Source organism: Oncorhynchus masou, chromosome 20 (genome assembly GCF_036934945.1).
Source record: "Oncorhynchus masou masou isolate Uvic2021 chromosome 20, UVic_Omas_1.1, whole genome shotgun sequence".
NCBI lineage: Eukaryota > Metazoa > Chordata > Actinopteri > Salmoniformes > Salmonidae > Oncorhynchus > Oncorhynchus masou.
The window spans coordinates 990,883-1,004,802 of record NC_088231.1 but is presented as its reverse complement, the minus strand read 5'-3'; the positions used below and the strand labels follow the sequence as shown (position 1 = coordinate 1,004,802).

The 13,920-nt window shown below is 40.0% G+C and overlaps 1 protein-coding gene across 1 annotated transcript in view; it reads right to left on the bottom strand.

Moving 5' to 3' along the window:
* gucy1b1 (guanylate cyclase 1 soluble subunit beta 1) overlaps positions 1–13,674 on the bottom strand; it is a 36,370-nt gene extending 22,696 nt beyond the window's left edge. The window contains exons 1-9 of the mRNA XM_064925989.1: positions 13,550–13,674; positions 13,102–13,175; positions 11,252–11,352; positions 10,940–11,058; positions 8,487–8,684; positions 6,914–7,144; positions 6,559–6,675; positions 6,195–6,328; positions 4,062–4,259 (exon numbers count right to left, since the gene is read on the bottom strand). Of these exons, the coding sequence (XP_064782061.1) occupies positions 4,062–4,259; positions 6,195–6,328; positions 6,559–6,675; positions 6,914–7,144; positions 8,487–8,684; positions 10,940–11,058; positions 11,252–11,352; positions 13,102–13,175; positions 13,550–13,552 (1,175 nt within the window). The 5' untranslated portion in view covers positions 13,553–13,674. The remainder of the gene's footprint in view (positions 1–4,061; positions 4,260–6,194; positions 6,329–6,558; positions 6,676–6,913; positions 7,145–8,486; positions 8,685–10,939; positions 11,059–11,251; positions 11,353–13,101; positions 13,176–13,549) is intronic.
* Positions 13,675–13,920: the final 246 nt, after the last annotated feature.

The following is a 13,920-nucleotide window of genomic DNA, read 5'->3' as shown; positions in this document are numbered from 1 at the left end:
CAAAACACACACACACACACACACACACACACACACACACACACACACACACACACACACACACATACTCTGTGCTGACATTGCTTGTCCTAATATTTCTATATTTATTAATTCCATTCTTTTACTTTTAGATATGTGTGTTTAGTTGTGTATTGTTAGATATTACTGCACCAATACAATACAATTTGTTTTGATTGAAGGTTGTTCTGAGGGCAAAAGGGGGTGGTGCAAATCAATAATAGGAAGGTGTTCTTAATGTTTGTACACTCAGTCTATATTAATATGCTTTTAAATGACAAGAGAACTGTCTTTGGCTTCTTGTATTGTGTTTTAGGTCATTGGTAGTTGAGCAAGAAAATATAAACAATTGTATCAGTTTAGTAGGCCTATATGCTCTTGGTTTAGGTCTGTAACTGTTTATAATGAAGTAACTAATTCATTAACAAATTAAATAAACAGTATGTATATGAAAAACATAAATATACTGCATAATTGTATATAATATACAGGTTATGAGTACCCCATCGATGTTTTAATGGTCTCCCATTACACATCACCTCATACACCCTTTTGTAACCGCACCCTTTTCACTCAAGTCTTTACACAAGCTGGTCTCGAACAGGCAGGGTGTGGTAACCATGGTAACTGACTAAAGCATTACCATCTGTGTCTACCAATGGGAAATGTCATAAATGATGTATCAGCATGGCAGGGCACATGGTGCATACAAATACCTCTCTACACTGGCACTTTAAAAGTATTCTCTGAAACACCACAAAAAAAGTAACGCAACCCAGGGATATGTCTGAAGCAGGGGTGTCAAACTGGAGCCCTGGAGCCACATTCGGTCTTCACCAAGTTGCTGAACCCACTGCTGTGCCGTGCCATGAAAAGTAGAGGGGGAAATGTATTCATCTATCATGTTTTGCTATGATATCTTTCTAATGCTGTCAAAATCTGCAAAATCTCCTTCCATCATTTTAGATTTTTTCTAGCTTTTAGTTAAGTCATTTTTATTTTTTATTTTACCTAGACAAATCGTCTTAAATCGTCTTTTTATTATATACAGTAGTCTAATAAGACATTGTTTGCAACATATTTCAAAGGCCAAATTACACGTCTTATACTTTCATCACCACCCAATTGGATACCTCTAAAATGTGCTTTGAGAAAGCGATCAGTGTACATTACAATACAGTCTACCAAAATGAGAGAGCTTTGAATTCCAATCAAACGTAGTGGACCTGAGTCCTCTCCTGAGGCATACTCAGACCTCAGAACTACATGAAGAATATTAATGAAACCCCACCACGGCCAAGAGAGAAAGCATTTCCCAATAAGAAGATAGGGTGCTACACAGGGCCGGATTACCGAACTCGCACGCAGGGCACGTACCCCGACCTCCAGAAAGCATATGATAGCAAAATGTGTAGAATAACAGGACATTAGCTTGAAAATTGTTAAATGTTCTCTGAGCCTCATGGCAAAATGTGAACAAAAGCATGAGATTAACTATAAAACAGCAATTATTTTCAATGCCCCATGGCGAAAAGTATAGAATTGCAGGAAATTCGCTTTAAGACTGCAACATTTTCTCTTGGGAGGGGGACTCCAGACCCCAAATGCCATAGTCCGGCCCTACATCTAGAGCAGGCTTAACAGTGTGTGTATGTGTGTGTTTGTACAGTATAGTTAAGCTTAAGGGTTAGGTGTATGGTTTAGGGGTTAACGTCATGGTTAATGTTTTGGGGGGAGTTAAGGTTAGGTTTAGGCTAAGGGTTAGGGTTAGTTTTAAGGTTATGGTTAGGGAAAATAGGATTTTGAATGGTCAAAAATCTTACTCTACAAAAACTACAGAAATGTCACTAAAATAAAGCTGTGTGTGTGTGTGTGTGTGTGTGTGTGTGTGTGTGTGTGTGTGTGTGTGTGTGTGTGTGTGTGTGTGTGTGTGTGTGTGTGTGTGTGTGTGTGTGTGTGTGTGTGTGTGTGTGTGTGTGTGTGTGTGTGTGTGTGTGTGTGTGTGTGTGTGTGTGTGTGTGTGTGTGTGTAAGCACATGTGTATATGTGTGTTAGAGGCCGTGACCGTAGGTGTGTTTGTCAATGTGCACGTGCGTCTGTGCGAAACCTCACTCCAACCGAGGGAACTTTAAGTACGGTTCGGTTCGCTAGCACAAACAGCTGCCAGTGTTTACTGTACGGACGCGCAGTTGTCTGTCTGACTGTGGTCGACGTTCCTGACCTCTGTTCTTTTGACCTTTCACCCCCCTCACAAAGCACTTTAAATCGCAGTCAAAGCTGCTGGAGGCATTCTCTCTCTCTCTCTGGGAGAAATAGTGGTGTGGGGGATGGGTGAACAATAATATATGGGGCCTTTGTAAACAGCTGCCACCGAGGAAGCTGTGTTTGGGTTACAGTGAAAGGTTGTTGAGCCACCGAGTAGACAGAGGCAAATCATACAAAGGGGGAACTACCAGACAGAACGTCCACTGCGGAGAAGTAGCCTGGTAGGTACAAATATGACATTTGTTTGTGATTTGACATAGAGGTCTTCACCGATATACACGAACCCGATAACCTGAGATCCGATCCGGTATGCAAACATGTCAGATCCAAAATTCAGTAGTTGACCCTTGGATTGGGATTGGATCAAGCTTGGTGGCTACTGACCTCGGATCTGCCTGAAAATTCCTAAATTATATTTGAAGAAAAAGTATCCTGAGGAAAAGAAATATCCTCTATAAATAACATTTGCTACACATGGCAGTTGGTTCAGTCAATAGCATTAATCTCTTAATGCTCCGCCTGTCTGCTTCTCTCGGTCTGGTTTGAGCTCTCCCTATTGTAAACTTGCAACGTTGTTTCAACTGGGCGCTCACTGTTTCCCATGCCAAGGAGCTCGGAACAGACACAGCAAAATGTTGCTATAGCCCACCGAGGTGCAGTGGTTACTTGGGACTATCGGGAAGATTTTGGAAAGATGTTACAAATACAGTGATGAACTATTGTCATTCGCAATGGATGTAAAACACTCTGTTGACTGTGTGAGGTGATGAAAAAAAATAATATCAGATATTCTCAAATGCAAACTTTTATAGGCCTACACTTGTGCACATCAGGCCAGGTAGTTCTATGAGTGCTCAAGCAAAATAAACATAAACAAACAAAGGGCAAACAATTCACACAATGAAACAATGAATGTGCACAAACTAGCAGGAGACAGAAAGCGCATTCTGGAGAGACGCTCCTATATAGCGCGTCTTCGTCACGCACCCCTTCCCTTCTTCTTGTGTTGACATTTTAAATTAGGGATATCATTTATGAAAATACTAAATAACTAAATCGTTTTAGATAGGCCTACAACAGAAAATGCATGATATACATTAACGTTCACTGCCCGCCACACAAGTCAAAACAATTCTACTAGCTTGCACATCAATAAAGCTGCATTTTTTTCTCTTTTGGATCCATTTGGGTTTGATACCGACATTAACCCATTTGGATCAGATTCTCCCTCATTTCGGACATATTTTGGGTCGGATCTGGTCCACCTCAGATCCGTATTGGATCGGGATTTTTTAAACATTTTTATGGCCGGGTTCTGTTGGTGTCAGATTAGAATTTCATGGATCCAGTTTTAATGAAGGTACTTGACCAAAACATTTTTTACCTAAATGCTTAATAAAATTGGACTTTGGATTTGACATACAGTACCAGTCAAAAGTTTGGACACACCTACTCATTCCAGGGTTGTTGTTTTTTTTTACTATGTTCTACATTGTAGCATAATAGTAAAGACATCAAATCTATAAAATAACACTGGTTGAGAGAATGCCAAGACTGTGCAAAGCTGTCATCAAGGCAAAGGGTGGGTAATTTGAAGAATCTCTAATGTAAAAAGAGTATGTGGTCGGAGTCGGGAGTTTAGACCGCAACACCAAAGACTTCAACACAGCTGAAATTCTATTTGGAATGAACCATCCCTTTATGTAAAAAAAATGGAAATGGGTGAAGGATTCTATCAAACTATGAGGGTGAGGGCGATGGGTCGGACGTCTACGAACCTGTCCGTCTTCTTCTTCTCATCCTCCAGGGCCCGGAGGGTGTGTTGCAGACGGTCAGTCAGGATCTCCAGTTCCTGGGTTAGCTTGTACTCCTCACGGAACTGTTCTCCCAGCAGAACCAGGTCACGTGTGGCATCGTGCAACGGGATGTCGCTCAGGTACAGGCCTCTCCGCGTCAGGTCATCCAGGTTCATCACACTGAACACACAATGTTGGTGACACATCATCAGAGGCCGAACACTAAACAGTGGCTGAACACAACTCAACAGGGGCCGTGATCAGCAGGGCACAACATATAATGCATTATGATTAGCATGTTACCCCACTTATAATAACTATCATCTTATAATGATTGACTAAATAAGTAATTTGGGTCAATTGAGAATGTTATACATAAAGGACACATCATAAAGGCTTGTCCTCTTATGAACGCAGGAGAGCAAGTTACTATATTTTTCTAGCCCTTTGTCCAGTATCAAGAGCTCAATTCTCTCATCATAATCACTTTCAATAAACTTCAATCAAACACATTTCAATGAAAGGTCTAACAGACACAATGCACTCTAGATGCCACGCTCTCTGATCTAGATATAATATTCTGCTGTAATGACTTGCAAGACTGACTGAACAGGGCCAAACTGATACAGTCACTGATGAAAAAGTCAAGTGTCTTTCCTTCTGTAAACGACAACACCAATGTTGTTTCACCACCTGCTGGCACCATGCAGGGACACTACTTTCTCTAGATGATCACTTGATAGAAATAAGGTTTTACCAGGTACATGGTGTGTGTTCCAATTATCTGTGTGAACTTGTTCACTTCCCTTCATTGATTTGAAAGGACATCTAACCCATGCCAACCAATGCTTCTGGTTGGCATGGGACAATATTTTCATGTTACACCTTTTAGGTTTCTTATTAAATGCTTTCAATATTTTACATGAATTTGTATAATTTATAGTTGGTTTGAGGTTTTTACATCACTAAAATGTACAACTATTGAAATGTCAACATATTGTCCCATATAAATTATGTAATTTATTGACGGTCCGTAACTAGCCCCATAGAGATATCCAACATGGTCAGTTTGTGGGCATAACTTAAAATCAAACCCAACCCTCTGACATTTTTGGGGGGAAAATACTGACTTTATTACTTAAGTTATTATATTTACACTTTTTAGGCACTTCTGGGACTAGAAATGGTGTATATGACTATTACCAACAGGCCGTTTTCAACCAGAAAATGTTTTTTTTTTACTAAATGTACTGCATTGTGAGACTTCATTAGCCTGTCTTATAAGATGCTCATTATGATGTGGACTAAATACAGTAACAGCTTGTTTGAGACATATTATAAACCTTGTTATAAAACAATATATAAATGGATGCTTTAAGTAAAGTTTTACCAAAGATTTTATAAAAGGGACAATCTGTATAAAAGGGACAATCTAAAACCAATTAATGATAGACACCCATTGATTCTTGAAGAATATCACTTATACATTCCTAATGAGCTTAGTTCAGCTGTGACACCCTGTCAGAACCCAAATAGAACCTTGTTTTACTTTAATGGTTGGTCAGTCATTGCATCCATAGCTCTGTCTATGAATCTGAGAGTAGTTACATTTTTCCAGACCCATCCCTCAGCTTTTTACCAAAACAAAGGCGGGGTGTCACTTTGTTATTGTTTCAACTGTAGATTGGCCCTCTAAGGCCAGACCACCTGCTGCACTACAGTAGCTGTGGGTTTGAATCCAATTAGGTTTCACACACCAACCAAGAGCATCCATCCACGGCATCCATCCAGCACAGCCATCCACCCGAAGGCTAATACTAAATCCCAAATGGCACCCTATTCCCTACATAGTGCACTACTTTTGACCAGAGCTCCATGTGCCCATTTGGGACGCAACCTAGAACAGCACATTGTGTTTGTCTAACGCCACAGCAGCAGGAAGGCAGAGACAGACTGAAACAGACAAACGATCTGGAACCAATGACGTCTCGCACTCTCAGAAAACCGACATGATCTTTAAGCTTTCCGTGCACTATGTAAGGAAAAGGGTGCCATTTGTGATTGGGACACAACCTTCGGACAGCACATAGTTTTCTAATTCCACAGCGGCAGAACCTGGGAGAACAGAGGAAGAGGATGTTCTCCGCCTCGGGCAGGTAGATCATCTGTCCCTTCAGCCTCAGGCAGCTGATCTCAGCACCAGTCAGCTCGTCCTCGTTCTCTGAAGTCTCCACGTTCAAGAGGCCCTCCTGGAAGGATGTAATACACATGCACACCCAAACAGACAGAATCACACACACATGTATGTATGCATGCACATGCAAGCACAGACAAACACACAAGCAGCCAGGACACAGAAAATATAAATGCAGCTTTCTATCCAGTTTTTCTATTTTATTTTTTATTATTATTTTTCTGATGTAATTTTAACGTTAAATTAAAAAGCTAAATGTTTAATTAGTGAGTATTCTTGGCGTACCTTGCTTCGCAGAACGAAGACAGTGTTGATGTGGGAGAGCATGCCTTGGAAGCTGAAGTCTATGTGTGGACGCACCAGAGAGAACACGGAGGGCAGGTTACAGATGCCCGGCTGGAGCTAAGGAATACACCAGCAAAACACTTCATAAGTGGGTCATACATGCTAATGACAAGTCTTACAATATATTACAACCACATCATAATGCATTATAATTGCAGGCTACCTGTGAAGCCCATATCTGCAATGCATTATAAACACACTCATACTGAGTTATAATGTAGTCGTAATGCAGTATAAGAGTAGTTACTTACACACATAAAATCTCATAACGTCCTATAACTAAATAGAAATAAACCTGCGGCAGCACACGGAAGATGGCATTGCCGCACTGAGTGAGCATCAGGTCCCTGTCGAACATGAGGTGGAAGGGGAAGGCCTTGCAGAAGGTGTAGGGGCTGATCCGGGTCTCCTGCGTGCCATTCTCCTCGAAGCCGTCCAGATCCTCATAGAAGGCCTCCTCCTCCGAGTCCTTCTCCTCGATCAGGAACTTAATGTGGTCACACTCCTCACTCTTGTGCTGGATCACCTGGTGAAGGAAGAATGGATTTCATAAAGGGAGGAAGGTACAACCATAAAATTAGAATGAGTGCATGCTACAGTATTTCGATTCCTATGCGTTTACCAACTACCCAACGGTATCTCTTACATTATCTCTTGACATAATGGGTGGACTGGCGGCAATTTTGAGTGTCCCATAAAGTAAAGCAGGATATAAACACAGGAGCATGCACTCTGTGTTTATATCCTGCTTTACTTTATGGGGACACTCAAAATGGCCGCCAGTCCACCCATTATGGCAAGAGATAATGTAAGAGATACCGGTGGGTGGTTGGTAAACGCATAGGCATCGAAATACTGTATGTCTTTATTTATATCTAAGGTTTGGTGTGATGGTTTTAAACACAGTGATGTGCTGGTGAGGTTTACTGCCTGGCCACAACAAGTCCTTTTAAGTCTATACACTGACGTCAATGGCTTGACTCTGACGCACACGGTTGCCGTGGCAACGGCGGATAACATTTCCAGAAAAGCTGGTGTCACATTTGGAGGGTCTGTCAATTCAGCTCCCCCATTTAATTTTACGCTGAGGCTGGAAGAGAAAAAATACATACTGACATCTCTATCTCTGCGATATGATTAGGTTTGATAGTAGAGTTGGCTTTCTCTGAAAATGAGGAGGTATCTTAAGTGCTCAGAGTCAAGATTTTTGAAAGGACTATCCAAGTCAATACCAATGGTGTATACTAATTCCACCTAGTGTTTGCTGCATGGACAACTTTGCTATTAAGAATGTGCATAACTTATTCACACATCCCTAGCTTGAAAATTAGAATGACAGATATCAATAACTTATTCACATACTCCTAGCCTTAAAACTGTCATCACACGTATCAGTCCAATAATGGTTAGACACTTTAAAATACACTATTGTACACTATAACTACTAGCTATTTGTTAATTGCATTATGTCACATTCTGGGTGTACTAACATTCTGCCCTTCCATAGACATCTGACCCAAGTCAACAGAGACCCACCAGCATCTCAACAAATGCCCACTGTGGGTGACAAACACCTAGCAGTTGCTAAGACCCAAACAACTCCTGAATTTTAATAGTCCCATTGTGGACTGAAGGCAAGATCCCCAAGAATCCGAATAGCTACCAAGGCACCCAAAAAAGTAGTGTTAATGTAGTTAGCATTGGCTCACAAAACTACCTCTTAACTTCATTCATACTGAACACAGAGACATAGAAATGGTATCCACGAGTTCATCTGATTCTGGGGAAGTAGATAAAGGGCCTCATTGCCAAAATCCTGAACTATCCCTTTAAGTAATAAGATACTTATTTTCTTTAAAACAGCATACCTTCATTTCTATTTCGGTGCCGTGGATCTGTTGGGCCACCGTCTTGATGATGCCGATCACGATGTCCTGGAGCCCCTCCCTCTCCGAGTAGTAGTGCAGGATCAGATTGTTGCCCTTCTCCGCATCCGTGCAGCGGAAGGACGGAGCCCTCATCCCAGGGTAGATGGTACCTAGGTGGTCGTGGAGGGCATCCAGATTCTGTATGGGGGGTTGCATAAATGATTGAAAGGGGAGTTTCTCTCCATTAAGATTCCACTTAGACTGGTCCCATATCGGTTTGTGCTGTATAGCCAACTCATGAGGTCATTGTCATGCCAAACACCATAGGAGTTGGCTACACAGCATAAACAGATTTGGGAGCAGGAAAAGTTCCTTTAGAATAAGGTTGCATAAACTCCAGTCCTCACTCCTTTATCTCAAATTCAACCCAAAGCGAAGCCCTACTTTTTGTGTTTGTAAACAGAGCGTTTGGTCTTAGCAAATCTAAGCATTAAACTTTCAAATAGCTATTTTTTGACTGTTGCTGGGTGCCATCGTCCTCCATCAGCACCGGCCTGTACCCTACCTGCCCTAAGCTCTCTCCTAGCCCCTAAATCTGAAATTGTCCTGCTAGGTGACCTAAACTGGGACATGCTTAAACCACCTGAACAGGTCCTAAAGCTAAATATTTCTCAGATTATCACCAATCCAACAAGGTATGACTCCAAACTCCCAGAAAAGGCTACTCTCCTCGATATTATCTTCACAAATAATCGTGATAGATATCAATGCAAACAGTCTGGGTAGCCATTTGACTAGATGTTCAGGAGTCTTATGGCTTGGGGGTAAAAGCTGTTTAGAAGCCAGTCTGGTGTTTTCTGTAATGACCATAGTGATCACTGTTTTACAGCCTGTGTTCGTAATGGCTGCTCGGTGAAATGTCCTGTCCTGATTTGTCATAGACGCTTGCTAAAAAACTTTCATGAGCAAGCCTTCCTTCATGAACTGGCCTCTGTAAAATGGTATAGAATGAGCTTGATCTCTGTCGAAGACGCTTGGACCTTCTTTTTTGATATTTTCAAAGGTATTGTTCACAAACACGCCCCCATAAAGAAAATGAGAATTAAAAACAGGTTCAGCCCCTGGTTTGACCGTGATCTTGCAGAGTTACTCCACCTCAAGAATGTAACCTTGTTCTGAACACCTCCAAAACAAAGGTCATGTGGTTTGGTAAGAAGAATGCCCTTCTTCCCACAACTGTTATTACTACCTCTGAGGGTTTAGAGCTTGAGGTAGTCACCTCATACAAGTTCTTGGGAGTATGGCTATACGGTGCACTGTTGTTCTCTCAGCACATATCAAAGCTGCAGGATAAAGTTAAATCTAGACTTGGTTGCCTCTATTGTAATCACTCCTCTTTCATCCCAGCTGCCAAACTAACCCTGATTCAGAAGACCATCCTACCCATGCCAGATTACGGAGACATAATTTATAGATCGACAGGTAAGGGTGCTCTCGAGCGGCTAGATGTTCTTTACCATTCAGCCATCAGATTTGCCACCAATGCTCCTTATAGGACACATCACTGCACTCTATATTCCTCTGTAAACTGGTCATTTCTGTATACCCGTCGCAAGACCCACTGGTTGATGATTATTTACAAAACCCTCTTAGGCCTCACTCCCCCCTATCTGAGATATCTACTGCAGCCCTCATCCTCCACATATAACACACATTCTGCCAGTCAAATTATTTTACATTTCCCCAAAGCACACACATCCCTGGGTCGCTCCTCTTTTCAGTTCTCTGCAGCTAGCGACTGGAACAAGCTGCAACAAACAGTCAAACTGGACAGTTTTATCTCAAGCTCTTCATTCAAGGACTCAATCATGGACACTCTTACTGACAGTTGTGACTGCTTTGTGTGATGTATTTTTGTCTCTACCTTCTTGCCCTTTGTGCTGTGTCTGTGCTCAATAATGTTTGTACCATGTTTTGTGCTGCTACCATGTTGTGTTGCTACCATGTTGTTGTTATGTTGTGTTGCTACCATGCTGTGTTGTTATGTGTTGCTTCCTTGCTATGTTGTTGTCTTAAGTCTCTCTCTCTATGTCGTGTTGTGTTGTCTCTCTTGTTGTGATGTGTGTTTTGTCCTATTTTTATATATATATTTATCCCAAGCCCCAGTCCCCGCAGCAGGTCTTTTGCCTTTTGTAGCCCGTCATTGTAAATAAGAATGTGTTCTTAACTGACTTGCCTAGTTAAATAAAATAAATAAATACATTTGAATTACAAGGTCACCTCCCCCAAATCCAAAGATGAGAGGGCAGTCACAGTATTTCTTTGGCACTGTACAATTAAAATACAGGTCATATTTAACTTACGTTGAAGCATTCATGACATTGAAGAGTACATTGTTTTACATTAGTTTCTGTTAACTGAAGAAAGATTAAGAAGGGAACTGGAGTGCTTACCTGCAAGAATTCACGGACATTGGAGCCTAAAACACGCAGGATGGTATCATACCCTGATTCTTGGCAAAACTCAAAAAACATCTTCCCAAACATCTGTAGGATACACCCTGCATCAATCTCTGCAAGATAAAAAAAAACAACATGTATCCACTTGTTGCATACACCATCTCAGTCCCATTAGTAACACTTTACAATAAGTTATCCTTTATAAAGGGTACCATATTTTACATTTGTTGCCATACAATTATGTTATGAATAATCTGGTTCAAATAATATATCTTGTATCTCAAAACATTATTAAAAAAAACGTACTGAGAACTTTGCTTGCAGCAGCAACAAGGTCATATGTTTTGGCATCTTCATATATGATTCTGACAAGGAACTGACCCTCTACATCGAGTTGCGCCTCCCTCCTGATAACAAGTAAGAAGAAAATATAATTATTAGATATCATATTAATGTGATTATTACCTATGTAATAAAGAGGCTGTTGCCAAGAGCACATGACAACATATTTGTTGAACCTCTATAGTAATCCATTAAAACTAGCTTCATAACATTGTATGCTGTTGTTTCTGCCTGTGACTGACAGTATAGCGTCGTATATAGTTGTTATGAAGGCTTAATGAATGCATACATAAAGGGCCTTCAGTAAAGTGATACCTACACTTATTGGGTCCAAACAAAAACAATCAGTAACACTTTACTGTAGGGGGGTATACATAAGCCATTCATAACACTGTTATGAAACCAGTCATGACACCTTCATGAATGTTGCAGTACCATTAAACTACCTTTGAGCATTAACTGCATTGTAGGATTATCTATATTTAGAAGTTACGATGAGAAAATGTATTTGGCATGCTAATAAATAAGACTGTTATATATCCTAATGAGGTCTATTTGACCTGATTACTGAGTTGATCTGAGAAAACAATACTGATTTGCTGTGCTGGCTAGCAACCACTTTTTCTGAGCATGTAATCAGCTGAACAAACACACCAAGCAATGTAAAAATGTAGTGAAAATAAGATTTCATTTTTCAATTGCCCTGAGCTGCAAGATCTGAAAGTATAACATAGCTTGAATAATTAGGCATGTAATAATGTTGAATAACGTCAGCCAAGATAAGGTTGAGATAACATTAAGATAACATTGTGCTGCAATATTTCTTGGGAGATTCCTCAAAACACGTTTTTCGGAGAGGCAGCTGTTCTTATAGGATGGTATGAAAGTCTGGGTCCTGGAAAGAGAAGACTGGGGAAGAAAAATAAATGTGGATCTTGCCAAATATTTGAGCACTTTGAAAAGAGGGGATTGTTATCATAATGAAACAACATTCACAACCTCTCATTATCACCACTATTATAAGGCTAATGAAAATGAATGATTGAGCAAAAATATGGCTCGCCTTCGCATAAGGGTGATGTAATTAAAGAATTAATTGATTAATTATATATTGTTTTCTTTTATGTTTGCTGGTGATTTATGGTCACATGTTTTAAGTTACAGATTGGCCAACTACCACTATATCTGCTGGTCATGTATCATCAGTGGAATATCTTGACATGGCCATTCGTTATCCACTCTGTTTAGCCATAGAGGGAGATTATTGATTTCAAAACTATAATATGGTTAATGGACATATTTTTCTGTCATATTAGTAGGTTATATACGGTTGTGGTCAAGACAATGTAGTAAACAAAATGAAAGTGTAATAACAATATAAACTAACAGCAATTGTTATCACATGGTAATTACATAGGCAGTAGTGTAATTTGCTTTTTGTACTTTTGTATTCATTAAGCAAAATTAAGGCAGTTATATACAATTTAAAATATTGCATGACATTACATTTCATAACACTTTTCACAACACATTAAGTGTCTTCCCCTCAGGCCACTACTCTCCTACCACATATCCACAGTACACAATCAATGTGTTCTGTGTCATGTGTGTTACTACAGTGTTAATACACAGTCATAGGAGCAACCTAATGTGAAGCGTTAATAACACATCTATGTAATGACCATATCTGCTAATTCTTTGTTTTGCTTTTGCAACATGGCCACATTGAGTTTTTATTCTCATGTTCTGCTTTGAATTATGATATGCAAATTCCCTGTGTCATTCACAAATACAAAATAAATCTTTAAACTTACTTGATGTCTTCCCACACTTCTTCGCCATAATTTCTTAATACAAGTAGTTCCAAGGCGTGGTTGACAAAACCATACTAAAACAGAAATAAAACAGAATACCGAAAGAATGGAGAAACATAAATCTGAAAATACTGGGAATAACAAGTATGTAAATAAATGCCTTAGAGTGATGATAGTGTTATGATTCCATTGTAATTGCAAGGAAAGTATGCTTAAATTGTACAACAGCAAATCATGCGTTAATTGATGCAGCATGATTATTAGAACGATACAATCGCAGTCGAATAACGAATTTCAGTGGTAATTTACATTAAGTAACGTTAGCATGGTGAACGAATATTGTAGCCATAGGCTGATCGTTCTCATACGGAAAACACACCACTACACATCAAAATAGCCAAGGCAATCAAATGTCGCCGTGGAATCTGATATGTCGATGTTTACATACCATTTTTACGACCAGTTCTTCCCGATTCCCTATCAATGTAAGTACGCTGTTATGTCTAAATTATCACGGCACCTTCACAGTTTGCAGCTGTTACGTTGCGTCTTCATTCCTGAAAACATTCCCCAAATTGACGTCGAATATGTCCAATGAGAGCTCAAGGAAAAAAATACTCACTCGGCAACTGACCACCTAGGAAGAAGTGAGGGTTGTCCGTTGAAGACAGCGTTGTTTATGAAAACAGTCCCATCAAACGTTTTATTTATCCACTGCAAAAGAAAGACTACAGAACGAAACCAACCTATTTAAATTACACAATCAAATGATAGAAACAAATATTTGGTATAATAGATTATAAACTGGGTGGTTCGAGC